This window comes from Lolium rigidum, chromosome 5, assembly GCF_022539505.1.
Source record: "Lolium rigidum isolate FL_2022 chromosome 5, APGP_CSIRO_Lrig_0.1, whole genome shotgun sequence".
NCBI classification, from domain to species: Eukaryota; Viridiplantae; Streptophyta; class Magnoliopsida; order Poales; family Poaceae; genus Lolium; species Lolium rigidum.
The window spans coordinates 202,969,739-202,987,895 of NC_061512.1; the positions used below are offsets into that span (position 1 = coordinate 202,969,739).

At 44.1% G+C, this 18,157-nt stretch overlaps 1 protein-coding gene across 1 annotated transcript; it reads left to right on the plus strand.

Annotated features, from left to right (window-relative positions):
- The first annotated feature begins 549 nt into the window (after nt 1-549).
- LOC124651206 (formate--tetrahydrofolate ligase) lies at nt 550-4,836 on the plus strand. The gene is made up of 5 exons (XM_047190332.1): nt 550-1,326; nt 1,441-1,590; nt 2,474-3,649; nt 4,052-4,198; nt 4,383-4,836. Exons 1-5 carry the CDS (start codon nt 922-924, stop codon nt 4,656-4,658), a joined length of 2,154 nt encoding a protein of 717 aa, XP_047046288.1. The 5' UTR covers nt 550-921; the 3' UTR covers nt 4,659-4,836.
- Nucleotides 4,837-18,157: the final 13,321 nt, after the last annotated feature.

Sequence of the window (18,157 nt, forward strand, 5' to 3'; positions counted from 1 at the left end):
TGTACCGAAGGAATTTTCCATGAGTATGATCTAATATTTTTTCAATAGGATTTATACTACAAAATTTCTATAGTCCTGCAGGGTAGGTTCCTATAAATTAAATAGATTGCATTAAAACTTTTTTCTATAAGATTCAAATCATACATAATTCCTATGCAAATTCTATAAATCAAAGGAGGCTTGAAACAGTCGACAAATAAAAATCATGTTTATGTAAATAGACTTGACATTGCAACCTCACACTTTTCAGAAATCCTATGGGCAACCTCGCAAACCAAAGAGTGGCCACAGTTGTCCTGCAGCACTTTCTACCAACAAAAAATTGTCCCATCGGTATTCTTTGCGTGTTAGTGTAGCTGGAGTGCCATTCTGTTAGAGCAAAACCCAACTGGAACGTGTGTATGTATGCCAACGGCTCACGGTCACATGAACTGACCGCTCGATTCCAAATTTTTCTGCAGCAATGCTCGGGCAAAGCGGAACAGAGCAAAGGTTTCCCTGACGCACCGCTCTCGTTAACCGATCCCAGGAATCGAAGCGGTGCCGCCTACAAAATTGCAAACGTTGGCAGCAGGCGGACCATAACCCAATTCAGATACCACCATTTGCAGGTTTGCAGCAGCAGCATCGTCGCCCACATCCACGAGAAGCCCTTATCTTCTCGCCTGGATTGCAGTCCGTCTTCCATCCGTCCAATCCGAGATAAGACTCCCCCAAACTCGCCCATCCATCCCTACCAAAATCAAGAACCCCAATTCTCCTGTTCGTTCGATGAATTGGTAGTGTACATTGGCAAAGAGAAGATTTGGAGCAGAGGTGCAGTCAAAAAATAGTTTCTTGCAGTGATATATAGTCCGAGAAAGATACCTAGCAGGGGATTAATTCAAGGTATTTTCGGGAGTCCATTATTGGAGCTGTGCCATGGATCTGCCTGCCCCACCAACCAATCATCCCAAACCTTTATCCTCAGTTATCCTGCGCCGCCGCCGTCCTGGAATAAACAAGTGCTCCGCGAGCCAACAGCGACTCGTCTCGCCTCCACCACTCCCTCGCCACCACTCGCTGCAGCTGCTTCGACCTGACCCGCCTGGACGCGCGCAATCCGTGGTCGCGAGATCCGGCAGGACCGGCACCGTCGCCGCGCCGCCGCTGCCGATGACGACGCCCGCGCCGAACCCGACCATCCGGAGGCTCGACGTGGCCTCGCCGGTGCCGGCGGACATCGACATCGCCAACTCCGTCGAGCCGCTCCACATCGCAGACATCGCCGCCGAGCTCGGCATCCCGCCGGAGCACTACGACCTCTACGGCAAGTACAAGGCCAAGGTGAACAAACATCCGGTTCTTTGACCGATTACCGGAAGGACCACCGGCGTTCGGTGTTGTGATCATGTGACGGCGATCTGATTCTGATTTGTGCGGCTGTTTGGTGATTTGCAGGTGCTCCTGTCGGTTCTTGACCAGCTGCAGGGGCAGCAGGATGGGTACTACGTGGTGGTCGGCGGCATCACGCCGACGCCGCTCGGGGAGGGCAAGTCAACCACCACCGTAGGGCTGTGCCAGGCGCTGGGGGCGTTTCTTGATAAAAAGGTGAGATTTTTAGAATCGGTCCTTCCAATGTTCTGCCCATTCATTTACCTCAGTGCCAAAATTTATGAAGAAAAACTACATCCTTAGTTCCTTACACCAAATTGCAAATTCAAGATATTGTTCTAATTAAGAAGCACCTATCAAACCGGTGCTGATCACCTAGTCGACGACTGACAAACAAAAACAATTCTAAAAGGGTCTCAGTCACATTATGTCATTAAAGTTCAGTTGCAACTCATGACTAGCACAAATAACGATGCAAATCGAATGGTGTAAAACTTGACTGAGCCTGAGAACTAGCAAATCCCCCGGAAATTATTTGATGCAGACTTGTGCTAGACTGTAGGATTCAGTCATTTATTCTGCTGTCACTTTGTCAGTAATGCTTCCGTAATGGGTATCAGGGACTTCGCAGTTTGCTTATCAGTATGATTAATTATTTCTGAAATTTTGTGGGCATGAACTCTGTATGGAGCTGTAGAACTATATGGTAGAACGATATCTTATGACTATCCGTGCTTGGGAAAGAAAAGAAAAAACTTTCATTCATCATCTCTTGGCATAGAAAACATAGTATAATAATGTGGACTGGCTTATCTGTTATTCATATTGATGAATTCCTATCGCTGTAATAGACAGCTTCTTTCTGTTTTTTTTCCCTTTTTTTTTTGTGCAAGGGAGACTGCTTCCTTCTTGTGACCACCATTGTGGTTATATTATTCCAAGTATCAAAGAAGTCGTGAACTTGTGAGATATAGTACTATTCAAGGCTATGATAAATAGACTACACAATCCAGAACATACGGAGCATATTGTCATGTATGGCTGTGTATATTATTGATATTGATATGGTTTACTATTTTACCGTCCTTTGTTGTTATAGGTTGTCACTTGCGTCCGTCAACCATCACAAGGGCCTACCTTTGGAATCAAGGGGGGTGCTGCTGGAGGTGGCTACAGTCAAGTTATACCCATGGATGAGTTCAATCTCCATATGACTGGAGATATCCATGCAATTACAGCTGCAAACAATCTTCTTGCTGCTGCGATTGATACAAGGATTTTCCATGAGAATTCTCAATCAGACAAAGCTCTATTCAATAGATTGTGCCCACCAAACAAAGAAGGGAAAAGGCGCTTTGCTGATGTAATGATTCGACGCTTGATAAAGCTTGGCATTTCAAAGACAAATCCAGATGAGCTTACACCAGAAGAAGTCAGACGTTTTGCAAGGCTTGATATTGACCCTGCGTCCATCACCTGGAGACGGGTAATGGATGTTAATGATCGCTTCCTGCGCAAAATCACAGTTGGACAAGGGCCTGAAGAAAAAGGCATGGTGAGAGAAACAGGCTTTGACATATCAGTGGCAAGTGAGATAATGGCTGTATTAGCTCTTACAACCTCCCTTGCTGACATGAGGGAAAGGCTTGGAAGAATGGTCATAGGGAACAGCAAGGCTGGTGAGCCGGTTACTGCTGATGATCTTGGTCTTGGAGGTGCTTTGACTGTCCTAATGAAAGATGCTATTCATCCCACCCTCATGCAAACACTTGAAGGCACTCCAGTGTTAGTGCATGCTGGACCTTTTGCTAATATTGCTCATGGGAACTCTTCCATAGTTGCTGATAAGATTGCGTTGAAGTTGGTTGGGAAGGGTGGCTTTGTTGTTACAGAAGCTGGTTTTGGTGCAGATATTGGAACTGAGAAATTCATGGACATAAAGTGTAGGTATAGTGGATTGGCGCCACAGTGTGCCATTATTGTGGCCACAATTAGGGCTCTTAAAATGCATGGAGGGGGGCCAGATGTTGTTGCTGGGAAGCCTTTAGATCATGCATATGTCAGTGAAAATGTGGGTCTTGTTGAAGCTGGATGTGTCAATCTTGCTAAGCACATCTCAAACACAAAGAGTTATGGTGTCAATGTTGTAGTTGCAATCAACAAATTTGCAACGGATACCGACGCTGAAATGGAAGCTGTGAAAAATGCGGCTATGGCAGCTGGTGCTTTCGATGCTGTTGTCTGCTCCCATCATGCACACGGTGGTAAAGGAGCGGTTAGTTCTCTTCCCTCTATAGATTGTTATTCAGAGGTTCTATACATGTCATCTCTTTATGGGGAAATATTAAGTGTGTATCTATTTTACATTTCATATATTGTCTTCTATTGCTGAAGGTTATTATGAATGATGTTTCTGTACTTGACTGTTCTTTAGTGTTTAGTTAGGTTTTTCAACTTTTATGCTTCTGTGCTTGTCTACATAAGTTTCAAAGTGGTGACTGCACCACACAGTGTTTAGATGCTATGCCCATGCATTATTTTATTTCACCTCTGCATTATTGCCTTGCAAGTTGTTTTCACAAGAAACATGCTTATTTCTTCTGAACGTTTATGAAGTCTATAATTTACAGAATTGAACCACTTGTCTAATTCTATCATTCCATTTAACTGTATACAGGTTGATCTTGGACTTGCAGTTCAACGAGCATGTGAAAGTCAGGCAGAGCCCCTGAAGTTTTTATATCCCTTGGAGTCTAGCATAAAGGAGAAGATCGAGTCAATAGCTAATTTCTATGGTGCTAGTGGTGTTGAATACTCTGAACAGGTACTTGCGTACATTCTTTGTGAGATTTTTTCTAGTTATTATGTCCTCAGCGCAAATATGGAACCTTACAAAGGGTTGGAGAGGTAGAATTGGAGATAATTTTGAACGCTCAGCATCCAGTTGCAGTCCATGGAAGCATTAGATTTTAATTTATTCTGCTGACTTCTCTATCTCTTCCCTGTAGGCTGAAAAGCAGATCGAGATATACACCAAGCAGGGCTTCTCCAACCTCCCGATATGCATGGCGAAAACTCAGTACTCCTTTTCGCATGTCCCATCCATGAAGGGCGCACCCTCCGGCTTTGTTCTGCCGATAAGAGATGTGCGGGCCAGCATCGGAGCCGGCTTCATCTACCCACTCGTCGGCACCATGAGCACAATGCCCGGTCTTCCTACAAGGCCCAGCTTCTATGAAATCGACATCGACACAGCCACCGGGAAAGTCATGGGTCTCTCATGAGCTTTGCCAGCACCATCTGTGGAGTGGGCCGTGCTGTCGCGAAATTAGATGTGTGCAGTTTCAGTTTTTTGGACATTCCTGAAAGGTAGAATAAATAAAGAGCCTGATCGGCTTTGTGCGATTGTAGAAGACTGGTGTTGCATTTCAGTTACCTGATGGCTGTCAATTTGGTTGAACCTTTCTGCTGTGCTCAGTTCATGCGCTGTGTGTTTGATATTTCATCCTTTTTATTGTCCTTTGCTGGTTCTATACGTACTGAATTACAATTTTTTAGGGAAAACATATTGAATTGCCTTTGGTTTTTAGGGAAACGTACTGAATTACCCGTGCGTTGTCTAAGGTGTACTCCGTATTAGCTTTTGGGAAAAGTCAAACATAACTATCTTTGGGAAAATAATAGTCTCTATGATATAATTTACACACGTAAGATGTCAGATGTTATTGAAAGCCTCTTGATCATTTCGTTTCACCATCCACTGCAACAGGCTACATTGTACGCCTAACTTTTTTTAGGGACATTGTACTACACGTAACTTTCCTTTTGTGTTTGCGCGGTCAATTTTTCCTCGCCCAGCGGTCAATCACCATGATTGCCGTGCTCGTGAAGGGTATAATCACCATGATTTCCTCCATGATCACCATCATCATCAGCGTTAGGTGTCACGGAAAAGTAACCAAAACTTGTACCTGTCCAAATGAACGGGCTCCACAGAAATTTGGAGCCAAGTCACTCTCTGTTTTCTCCATGGGGAAAAGAGGGTCGTCGAGGCACGAGAAACACCAAAACATCATAGGGTGTGGAATCAGCAAGCCAAAGAGCTCGCCCACACACAACTACACAAGTGCGGGACATCTCAATTGAAATGATGCGGCAGCATGTAGTTTGGCTTGTTTCTCTTGCTCTGTTTAAAGCTATACGGGCTCGGACAAACATGCCGAGGATGAGATGGTTCTCGCAACTTAGGCAACGCCTGGTCCGGCCCGAAGTCCTGTTTATGGCGGGATCACCTCGATCCTCGCCCATGGCAGGCCTCGGTCAGCGAGGGATGTCTCCACGCGCCCGCATCTGCCACACTTCCCCTTCACTCCACTAGAATCCCCTCACAGCCCTCACCAGCTCATCGCACTCCACCATTAGCCAGAAACCTCCACCTCAAATCCATGGCAAATCGGTGGCTTACGCTGGTGATTGTTGCGGATGAAGACACGGGGAACCTTACGATGGCACGCGAGGGGTCGGATAGGAAGAAGAGGAGGTGGGATTTGGACATTTGGTGTGCACTTGCTTTCTTTTGTGCATTGCACTACCTTCTGTCGTAGTGCATGGAACGGTGCACTCGCAGTGCCTTTATGTTTGGTGTTCTACTCCCTTCGGTCGTAGTGCCCAACACGGTGCATTGGCACTACATCTCTGTTCTGCATTGCACTACCTTAGGTCACAACATTTAGTTCCATGTTATAGTGCCTTTAGTCGCAGCACGGCAAAGAACACTTGCACTGCAATGCACTTAGTTTCTATCCTATGCATTGCCTTCGATCGCAAAGCATAGGTTGGTGTACTCACAGAGTGGCGGACACAGGACAAAACTAACCGGGGCCCTCATGTATAGGAAAACCATTACACTGCATTCCTCCCTAACAAACGACAATCACTTCATTAGTAATTGTCTCCAACAATGATTTTCCGTGAATAAAATGAGGCCATGACTCATATAGTCATCAACAATTTTGTTACGAAGTGAATTGTTCACAATCTTCATAGCTCATAAACATCTCTCAATGTAGAAGACCAAAAAATCAGGATTGAATCTCCTGTTCCTTTTCTTCTTCCGAATGAGCCTGAAAGGAAAATTAAAACCGCAAGGCTGATTGGTCCCTAAATTAAATATTTCCTCCTTATCTTGTTATGTTTATTTGGGATGATAATCTACCATTCTCTTTCTTTTAGCTTGTTTATAAATCAACTATTTGAGGCACAACATAGTTTTATCTTTGTACTACTGCTGCTGCATTTTCATTTAAACTCTTGGTGGTGGTGTTGACCAACAATGGTGTTGACATTTGGAGGGCTGAACATGTGTGGATTTCTTTATCAAATACTCTCCATTGTCCTCTTTCTTCTTCCCTACTCCCTCCGTTCCTTGATATAAGGTGTATAATTTTTCCCAAAAAAACTCCAAAATATAAGGTGTATTGCGTAGAACCACTCAATTGGATATTTTTTTTTACGGATTTGATTGCATTTTCTTAGCTCATGTAAACTCCTCTATTTTCTCAAAGCAATAATTTAGAGATAATCTTGCCTAAAACTCGTGTAACTTGCCTTCAATGTGCGTTTCTTAATTTCCGTGTCAAAAACTATACACCCTATATCTAGAAATGGAGGGACTATTAAATAACTGAAACACATACTGTAAGAATCTATAGAAGACAAGTCTAACACTCTCATTATAAGTACTAGTATGGATTGCCAGATTGCATTGTAAAGGGGTTCCTAAATTCAGCGTTTTTTTCTTACGGGACACACATAAATCCTAGTGTGAAATTGAATTTCACCCAAGTAGTACTAGTAGGGATGGATTCATTGATTGGATATAACATGCAAAGAAACAGAAATGAAGAAATATTGACAGACTGTATAATCCAATCAAGACTGCAAATACTCAAGAACCGAAGAACCCTACTGTTGTGTGTTGTTTTGATCAGATCAGTGTACTTGTGTTTACTTTGAGACTTGACTTCACTTCTGGATGACGATTGGTTGAGGGCGTTACCGATGGGTGGGCGGCCGATCACACAACGGATCGGCGGAGCAGTTCCTTTGGGAGCGCCTCTCTGTTTTCGTTTCTTAAAATGTCCCGTCACACATAGAGCGCTTCCCTGGTGACTATCGAGGCTCCGCAGGCAGTCCTTCTTGTCAATGTAGAAACTGATTTCTTTGAATCCCTTCTTGACCCAGTCCGTTTCCATGATCTGGTGCATCGTATTTGGCTGGAGGATGCGGCGCACGATGCGCACGAGGTCGAGGTTGAAGGAGCGCGATCAGCGGAAGTCACCGCGGCAGATGGTGTGGTACAGCGTGCGGACGTCGTCGTCGCAGAAGGGCTTGCATCCGGTGGCGAGCACGAAGAGGATGATGCTGAAGGACCACACGTCCGCCTTGGCGCCGTCATACCCCTCGCGCAGGAACACCTTCGGGGCCACGTACAGTGGCGTGCCGCGGACGGTAAGCTATACATTTCAATATGTACATCGTGCATTTTGTAAGTATAACCCTAAGTTGTAACTGCTCTATTCAGTTTGTTTGCCCCCACGACGAGTATACACATATTTAATCATTTACATTAAACTTTTATACTTTATATAAGTTATTTTTATTAATTTATGTCATATTTAATTATGTTGTGGTAAATTTAAAATGTATGTTTTGGTAGTTTTCATTAGTTCTTTAATACATTTACGGATTAAATATGTACTCTATTCAAATCAAAATCCTCTCAAGCATAAGAAAACTAGAAAATACAAAATGCATGTCTTTCCGGATCAAGTTGTGTCAATTGCATGAACCTAATGTATATGTATGTGTGTGTACCCTTACCTATCTTGGTTAAAATATATATGATAGAGGTTTCTATTTTATGATAGGTGCTCAAACAGAAAAATATCTAGAATGTATATGATGTTCGAAAGGATCTTGTCATTCAAACATTGGCCCGCAGTTGTCATTTTGTTGTCAAATGTTTCTTACATATAACAATTATACTGATCTATTGATGATATGTATACGCTATGTGCTTACTACAGTGTGCACAAGCTGCGGGAGCACGCCGAGCGCCGGTCTAATTCGCCTCGCCACAGGCCCGTCGTTGCGCATGCAGTGGAGCGGCGCCAGGCATGGACTATACAACGACCTCAAGTCCGGCGGGGCTGTTTTCGCCATGAGGAATTGATGGGGTACTTTTGTGTGTAATAAGAAAATAATATTTGTACAAAATAAAACCAGCTGTTAGGTTTTCACTTGCCACACAGGCCTGACATGTGGACCCGTCTGGTGACAAATCGTGTTAAACAACTAAACATGAACAATCGGTGCTATTTTCACACACCATCCCCGAAAGAAGTATTTATGTGTCAAAAAACCTTAAAGTGGTGGTTATGTGACAAGACGGTCTTAGACTACTACGTAGCCCCAATGGGAGTATCATAAGTAGTATCATACATGCCATGTTGGCAAAAATCTGATGTGTCACATCAATTAATGAGGTAAGAGATGAGAGTAGTATCATAATATGATACCGTATCATGACACATAAACCTAGAAAACTTCATGACAAATACATCATGTAGAAACATTTGCATTGAGATTCTAAAAAACATTAAATATGACATAAGTATGATACCATATTATGATACTATGCATTGTGGAGGCGGAATTGCTTCACACACGATAATACACGTCCAATCCTTGTACGATTCTTCTTCCATCTCGTACTAGTTAAGCCGGTGCTAAATCCAGCTAAACCCAAACCCCGAACACCATCAAAATCTGACCGATCGCACCTCTTCGGCTCTTCCTCCTCTTTTTCATGAACCCACACCCAAGCGGCGCAAAGAGATAAGGCAAAGTGCCCTGTCAAAAAAAAAAGAGATAAGGCAAAGTGTGATCTAAAAGAAATATAAATAAGGCAAATTAAAAAGAGGTGTGTTTCAGTGTGCACCATCTCTAAACTGGCATCTCCTCTCTGAAGGGGTATGGTGGTTCCGATTTTGCTTTTTTTTTACTGCTCACCGAAACTCATATCCGAGCCCAGTACAAGGCTCGAATGAGTATACATGGCCAATGTATCGATACGCCACGACCCACGTGGGTCTGACATGCTAAGCTAATCACCGTGATTAGCTCTCACGTCTGTGCATGCATTATTTTTCATCGGCACTGAAGATCTGAGGCCGCTGTTCTCCGTCGCCGTTGGGTAAAACGCGGTGCTGGTTGCCCGTCCGACTGCGCTCGGACCTGCTCAGGGCCTCCTCGCTTTTCGCATCTCGCTGCCGCCGATCGTGAAGCCCCCGCAGATCCACGACCATGGAAGGGCGTACCACCGAATTCTTACAATTGCCCTATCGTCGGGATCTTCCTCCTCGAACGTCTCCACGTCGTCCAGACTGTTGATCTTCAGCCCCACCGCCTTCTTCTCATGCCTCTCCAAGTTCTTGTTGCCCTTCTTCTTCCGACAGCGGATTTACGCGTTCGTCTCATACAACCGCTTCTTCTTAGCAGGGGCCGCCACGGCGGAGCTGATTGCCAACTAGCCCCAAGCAGAACTTAGCGGCAGCTCCGGCCATATATGGTGTTGGCCACTTCTTCTCCACATCCGCCGCCTCCTTCCTCTTCTGCGCTAGCCTCTTCTCCATGGACGGCCGCGAGCGAGAGTAGCGAGAGAGAGTGCGAGAGCGAGCGTACGCGTGCGGCTGCTAGGCTGCTAGACCTAGGATTTTCCGATTTGGGGATTGAATTTGGATGGAAGTGGCTTTTGTAATTTATAAGAGTGGCGGTTCGGTGCCGGCCACGTGTACGTGTATGCGTATAATACTAAGAGATTCGGGCCATACATGCTTCTACGTGGGCTGTACAAACCCGTAATATTTTCCTGACAGTCGATCGTGCCCCCAATTTTAAATCAGTACCGCTTTATCCCGACCGTCTATCTGTTTTGACGAGTTAAGAGTTTCGCAGCAGGTGCGCACTCAAGCAAAAGCGAAGTAAAAAAAAAGAGCTGAGCCGGGACTTGGACCCAAAGCCAAAAACGTGTTTTGCCTCTCCTTGCCTCGCGCGAGAAATAGTGCAGCCACGCATGATCGTACGAATATCGGATGAATTTTGTCGTATGTATAGTAGGACTCTTGTGGAGGTAGTATCATAAACTAATATCATGTACATGATACTAGTGTATCGTAAATATAGATATCTAGACACATTTAAGTTGGTTCGGCCATGCCAAGCCAGCGAGCGGCGGGACAAACACGGCATGCCGCAACAGTTTGCACCCGGCCGGGCTCTCTGCTGTCGACTCGCCCAGCACCGCGCCGCCCGGATCAGTGGAGGGCACCGGCCGACGGGCCAATTGACAATTAAGCAGTGTGGGCCCGCGTGCCGTATGCTCCCGTTTATGCACGCCTCGTACGTGCGTCACCTGCTCCGTGAACCCGTGGGTACTGTACGACAGTACGAGGCCGTAGTCTAGTCTAGGTATTGCGACATGTCTGCGTCGATCGACGGGCATGAAGGAGGGCGTGATTGCTGCATGGCTGCAATAATTGACGCATCCCAGTCTAATAATAACTCAAACTTGCCTCTCTTTTTTTTTCCAAAATGGGGCATCCCAGTGTTAACACCACACTAGTTTGGAGATCTATTCCTCAACAATTCAACCTATAAGCCAGGAACCATAGGGTTCTAGCCATTACGGAGAGAGAGGGGAACACTTGAGGAGAAAGACAGAGACAAAAGCAAGGAGGCCGTAGTCGTCCAATTACAAGCCAACCGTATTTGTATTTGGTTCCTTCCGTGCAGTGCAAGCCCACTCCAGTGCAGCCCAGCCCAACAAGAGTATTGGTTGCTAGTACCCAATATCTGCATCGAATAGATGCATACAGTTTCTATTAATTTATTCAAAAATATCCCAGGACATAAAAGTTATACTTATCACATTTCATAGGTTGCATAGGTCGATACGTGTATCAATAATCTAAAGAGAGAAAACAAAATACAGCGCCAATACTAGAATTCTTCTATCAAGCTGCCAACCACACCGACCGAGAATAAATCCTGAGATATCATTTTCAAACGGTTGCACCCAAAATTCATCTATGGACGGTGTTCCTCCGGCTGGACCGCTGGAGACATAACCACATACAAATCCAGTTTGCACTCATCTGTTCCGGTTTAATTAACGTGATAGAGACAAAAAAAAGAGTCATATACACCAGAGGTACCACAACTTGCTCCTTACGTGCAAATTAGTCCCATAACTTGTAAAGTGGGGATCCATGGTGCACAAACTTGTACCAAGAGAGCAGATTAGTCCAACTTCATTCTAGAGCTGACACGTGGCGTCGTATATTTTGCGAAAGACTCTGTAAAATTTTCTTTTGGCACGTGACTTACGATGCTCCTAACATGCGCGTCCCAACCGTCAGGTAATGCAGAAAACAATTAAAAAGAATGCAACTAACAAGTTTTCGAACTCGCAGAAAACAATTAAAAAGAATGTCTGCGTCGATCGACGGGCATGAAGGAGGGCGTGATTGCTGCATGGCTGCAATAATTGACGCATCCCAGTCTAATAATAACTCAAACTTGCCTCTCTTTTTTTTCCAAAATGGGGCATCCCAGTGTTAACACCACACTAGTTTGGAGATCTATTCCTCAACAATTCAACCTATAAGCCAGGAACCATAGGGTTCTAGCCATTACGGAGAGAGAGGGGAACACTTGAGGAGAAAGACAGAGACAAAAGCAAGGAGGCCGTAGTCGTCCAATTACAAGCCAACCGTATTTGTATTTGGTTCCTTCCGTGCAGTGCAAGCCCACTCCAAGTGCAGCCCAGCCCAACAAGAGTATTGGTTGCTAGTACCCAATATCTGCATCGAATAGATGCATACAGTTTCTATTAATTTATTCAAAAAATATCCCAGGACATAAAAGTTATACTTATCACATTTCATAGGTTGCATAGGTCGATACGTGTATCAATAATCTAAAGAGAGAAAACAAAATACAGCGCCAATACTAGAATTCTTCTATCAAGCTGCCAACCACACCGACCGAGAATAAATCCTGAGATATCATTTTCAAACGGTTGCACCCAAAATTCATCTATGGACGGTGTTCCTCCGGCTGGACCGCTGGAGACATAACCACATACAAATCCAGTTTGCACTCATCTGTTCCGGTTTAATTAACGTGACAGAGACAAAAAAAAGAGTCATATACACCAGAGGTACCACAACTTGCTCCTTACGTGCAAATTAGTCCCATAACTTGTAAAGTGGGGATCCATGGTGCACAAACTTGTACCAAGAGAGCAGATTAGTCCAACTTCATTCTAGAGCTGACACGTGGCGTCGTATATTTTGCGAAAGACTCTGTAAAATTTTCTTTTGGCACGTGACTTACGATGCTCCTAACATGCGCGTCCCAACTCGTCGAGTAATGCAGAAAACAATTAAAAAGAATGCAATCGACAAGTTTTCGAACTCGCGAGAAAACAATTAAAAAGAATGTCTGCGTCGATCGACGGGCATGAAGGAGGGCGTGATTGCTCGCATGGCTGCAATAATTGACGCATCCCGGTCTAATAATAACTCAAACTTGCCTCTCTTTTTTTTCCAAAATGGGGCATCCCAGTTGTTAACACCACACTAGTTTGGAGATCTATTCCTCAACAATTCAACCTATAAGCCGGGAACCACGGGGTTCTAGCCATTACGGAGAGAGAGGGGAACACTTGAGGAGAAAGACAGAGACAAAAGCAAGGAGGCCGTAGTCGTCCAATTACAAGCCAACCGTATTTGTATTTGGTTCCTTCCGTGCAGTGCAAGCCCACTCCCAGTGCAGCCCAGCCCAACAAGAGTATTGGTTGCTAGTACCCAATATCTGCATCGAATAGATGCATACAGTTTCTATTAATTTATTCAAAAAATATCCCAGGACATAAAAGTTATACTTATCACATTTCATAGGTTGCATAGGTCGATACGTGTATCAATAATCTAAAGAGAGAAAACAAAATACAGCGCCAATACTAGAATTCTTCTATCAAGCTGCCAACCACACCGACCGAGAATAAATCCTGAGATATCATTTTCAAACGGTTGCACCCAAAATTCATCTATGTACGGTGTTCCTCCGGCTGGACCGCTGGAGACATAACCACATACAAATCCAGCTTTGCACTCATCTGTTCCGGTTTAATTAACGTGACAGAGACAAAAAAAGAGTCATATACACCAGAGGTACCACAACTTGCTCCTTACGTGCAAATTAGTCCCAAAACTTGTAAAGTGGGGATCCATGGTGCACAAACTTGTACCAAGAGAGCAGATTAGTCCAACTTCATTCTAGAGCTGACACGTGGCGTCGTATATTTTGCGAAAGACTCCTGTAAAATTTTCTTTTGGCACGTGACTTACGATGCTCCTAACATGCGCGTCCCAACTGTCAGGTAATGCAGAAAACAATTAAAAAGAATGCAACTAACAAGTTTTCGAACTCGCAGAAAACAATTAAAAAGAATGTCTGCGTCGATCGACGGGCATGAAGGAGGGCGTGATTGCTGCATGGCTGCAATAATTGACGCATCCCAGTCTAATAATAACTCAAACTTGCCTCTCTTTTTTTTTTCCAAAATGGGGCATCCCAGTGTTAACACCACACTAGTTTGGAGATCTATTCCTCAACAATTCAACCTATAAGCCAGGAACCATAGGGTTCTAGCCATTACGGAGAGAGAGGGGAACACTTGAGGAGAAAGACAGAGACAAAAGCAAGGAGGCCGTAGTCATCCAATTACAAGCCAACCGTATTTGTATTTGGTTCCTTCCGTGCAGTGCAAGCCCACTCCAGTGCAGCCCAGCCCAACAAGAGTATTGGTTGCTAGTACCCAATATCTGCATCGAATAGATGCATACAGTTTCTATTAATTTATTCAAAAAATATCCCAGGACATAAAAGTTATACTTATCACATTTCATAGGTTGCATAGGTCGATACGTGTATCAATAATCTAAAAGAGAAAACAAAATACAGCGCCAATACTAGAATTCTTCTATCAAGCTGCCAACCACACCGACCGAGAATAAATCCCGAGATATCATTTTCAAACGGTTGCACCCAAAATTCATCTATGGACGGTGTTCCTCCGGCTGGACCGCTGGAGACATAACCACATACAAATCCAGTTTGCACTCATCTGTTCCGGTTTAATTAACGTGACGGAGACAAAAAAAAGAGTCATATACACCGGAGGTACCACAACTTGCTCCTTACGTGCAAATTAGTCCCATAACTTGTAAAGTGGGGATCCATGGTGCACAAACTTGTACCAAGAGAGCAGATTAGTCCAACTTCATTCTAGAGCTGACACGTGGCGTCGTATATTTTGCGAAAGACCCTGTAAAATTTTCTTTTGGCACGTGACTTACGATGCTCCTAACATGCGCGTCCCAACTGTCAGGTAATGCAGAAAACAATTAAAAAGAAAGCAACTAACAAGTTTTCGAACTCGCAGAAAACAATTAAAAAGAATGTCTGCGTCGATCGACGGGCATGAAGGAGGGCGTGATTGCTGCATGGCTGCAATAATTGACGCATCCCAGTCTAATAATAACTCAAACTTGCCTCTCTTTTTTTTTTTCCAAAATGGGGCATCCCAGTGTTAACACCACACTAGTTTGGAGATCTATTCCTCAACAATTCAACCTATAAGTCAGGAACCACAGGGTTCTAGCCATTACGGAGAGAGAGGGGAACACTTGAGGAGAAAGACAGAGACAAAAGCAAGGAGGCCGTAGTCGTCCAATTACAAGCCAACCGTATTTGTATTTGGTTCCTTCCGTGCAGTGCAAGCCCACTCCAGTGCAGCCCAGCCCAACAAGAGTATTGGTTGCTATTACCCAATATCTGCATCGAATAGATGCATACAGTTTCTATTAATTTATTCAAAAAATATCCCAGGACATAAAAGTTATACTTATCACATTTCATAGGTTGCATAGGTCGATACGTGTATCAATAATCTAAAGAGAGAAAACAAAATACAGCGCCAATACTAGAATTCTTCTATCAAGCTGCCAACCACACCGACCGAGAATAAATCCTGAGATATCATTTTCAAACGGTTGCACCCAAAATTCATCTATGGACGGTGTTCCTCCGGCTGGACCGCTGGAGACATAACCACATACAAATCCAGTTTGCACTCATCTGTTCCGGTTTAATTAACGTGACAGAGACAAAAAAAGAGTCATATACACCAGAGGTACCACAACTTGCTCCTTACGTGCAAATTAGTCCCATAACTTGTAAAGTGGGGATCCATGGTGCACAAACTTGTACCAAGAGAGCAGATTAGTCCAACTTCATTCTAGAGCTGACACGTGGCGTCGTATATTTTGCGAAAGACTCCTGTAAAATTTTCTTTTGGCACGTGACTTACGATGCTCCTAACATGCGCGTCCCAACTGTCAGGTAATGCAGAAAACAATTAAAAAGAATGCAACTAACAAGTTTTCGAACTCGCCACCTATACTGGTTGCTGACCCCGCGGATAGCCACCACACCACACAACACTTCTTGATGTAAACTCGAGGTAAATCTAATATATACATTGATACAGATTACATTAATTAGCTTCCATCACACCGCCATTCGTCTGCTCAAGGTCCTAGTCATTAGTCAAAGACGTTTCTTGTAATATGCTGTCGGGACGCACAGCCACAAAAGCACATAATACTTCTTGTAATATGCTGGGACATAAATTTAATATACACATCACATTCGACTTGTTCGCTCGGCAATATAGAATCATCCAAGGTCCGGGTTACCGACGGGTACGTGCATGGCCACCATGTCGGGCATAGCCAGGTTTGTGACAGTACGTTGTATATGCATCTACCGGTGCTCATGAATATTGTGGTTGCTATTTGTGTAGTGTAGACGGCCCGCGATAGTGATATGGGCTTTTTTTTTATCATTGTCCTCTCTTGCATAATTATTTACAACGTCATCATGATGCCTTATCATCGCACCAAACTTCGCTCATTTCCGTGCACAATTTGCCTATGAATTTTCATGCGAGTCTTGCATCCCCGAACCACCTCCCCGAAGACAGATTGCAACATTAAGGTGGTATAAATATCGTGCTCGACTACAGCAACGTGTGGTGGACTGGTCCTTGGTGGTGGCCGTGCACGATGACCTGCATGACCTCCGATGGAGTTGGTAAATGTATAGTGAGACATCTTAGTGTATACTCCCTCCGTTTTTATTTACCCTGCGTTTTGGCTTTAGTCAAAGCAAAATTTCTAAAGTTCGACCAAATATATAGCAAAACATATCAACATCGATAATTGCATATTTACATAATATAAAAATACATTTCAAGATGATTATAATGATACTAATTTTATATTTATGGTATTAATATTTTTTCTATATTATAGTCAAATTTTATAAAATTTAACTTTACTAAAACCTAAAAGGCATGGTAATTATGAAGGGGGAGAGTATAACAAAGAATTTCATGGTGTATTGGCTAGGTAGTGTTATGAGCACTTGAGCAGCAGTAGTGTTGCAAACGTCTTTGACCAGGACCTTGAGCACCCGAGGGGCGCTGTGATGGAAGCTAATTAATGTAATCTACACCAGTCTATATACAAAAGTTACGTCCAACATATATCAAGAAGCATACAAAAGTTACGTCCAACATATATCAAGAAGCATTGTGTGCTGGCTATTCTCGCGGGCTATACCATTATAGGTCGCGAGTTCGAAACCCCGTTGGCAGTCTTTTTAATTGTTTCCTGCACTATCTGACCGTTCGGACTCGCATGTTAGGAGCATCATAAGTCACGCGTGCCAATAGAAAAATTTAGAGGACTCTTTTCGCAAAATATAATAAGCCACGTGTCAGCTTTAGAATGAAGTTGGACTAATTTGCTCTCTTAGTACAAGTTTGTGTACCACAGATCCCCAGTTTACAAGTTATGGGACTAATTTGCACGTAAGGCGCAAGTTGTGGTACCTCGGGTGTATATGACTCCAAAAAAAATGAACAACGAGATTCAGTTAGGTCCAGAATCAATTAGATCGAAATGAAAGAAGTGCATATTTACTGCTTCTCGCACGTCGTCTAATCTGGCCGGATAAGTTTAGGGACGACGATGTGCGTCCATGAACCATATATGTTGACTGAACGAGCTTTGGCTACTTGGCCTGCGGACTACACCGCGCACGTCAGCGCTTAAGGGCATCTCCAGCGGGGCGATGCAAACGGACGTTTTTCGTCCATTTGCGTTTGCGCGGACAAAAAACACCCTCCACGGGGCGACACAAAAAGTCCGCGGTGTCCGTCCTGACGCAAATATGGACCAAATATGCGCCAGGAATGCGTCTCTGCGGACACGTCCATGCGTCCGTTTTCGTCCGGTTGGTCTGCATGCAGTCTCTCTCTCCTCCTTTAATCACGCATGCGTTCATTCCTAGCCACACAAACAGAATCTTTCCCTCTCTCTCTTCTCTAATCACGCATGCGGTCAAATAAATGCGTCCCTGCCGCTGGAGAAGGAGCAGACGCATCCGGACATACGGACTTTTTTTATGTCCGTGCCCTAACGGAAAAAAATATACCTCACCCCGCTGGAGATGCCCTAACAAAACAAAAGTAATCGACGCGACGAACCTCCAATGGAACATGCAAACATGACCCTGGCACCATGCA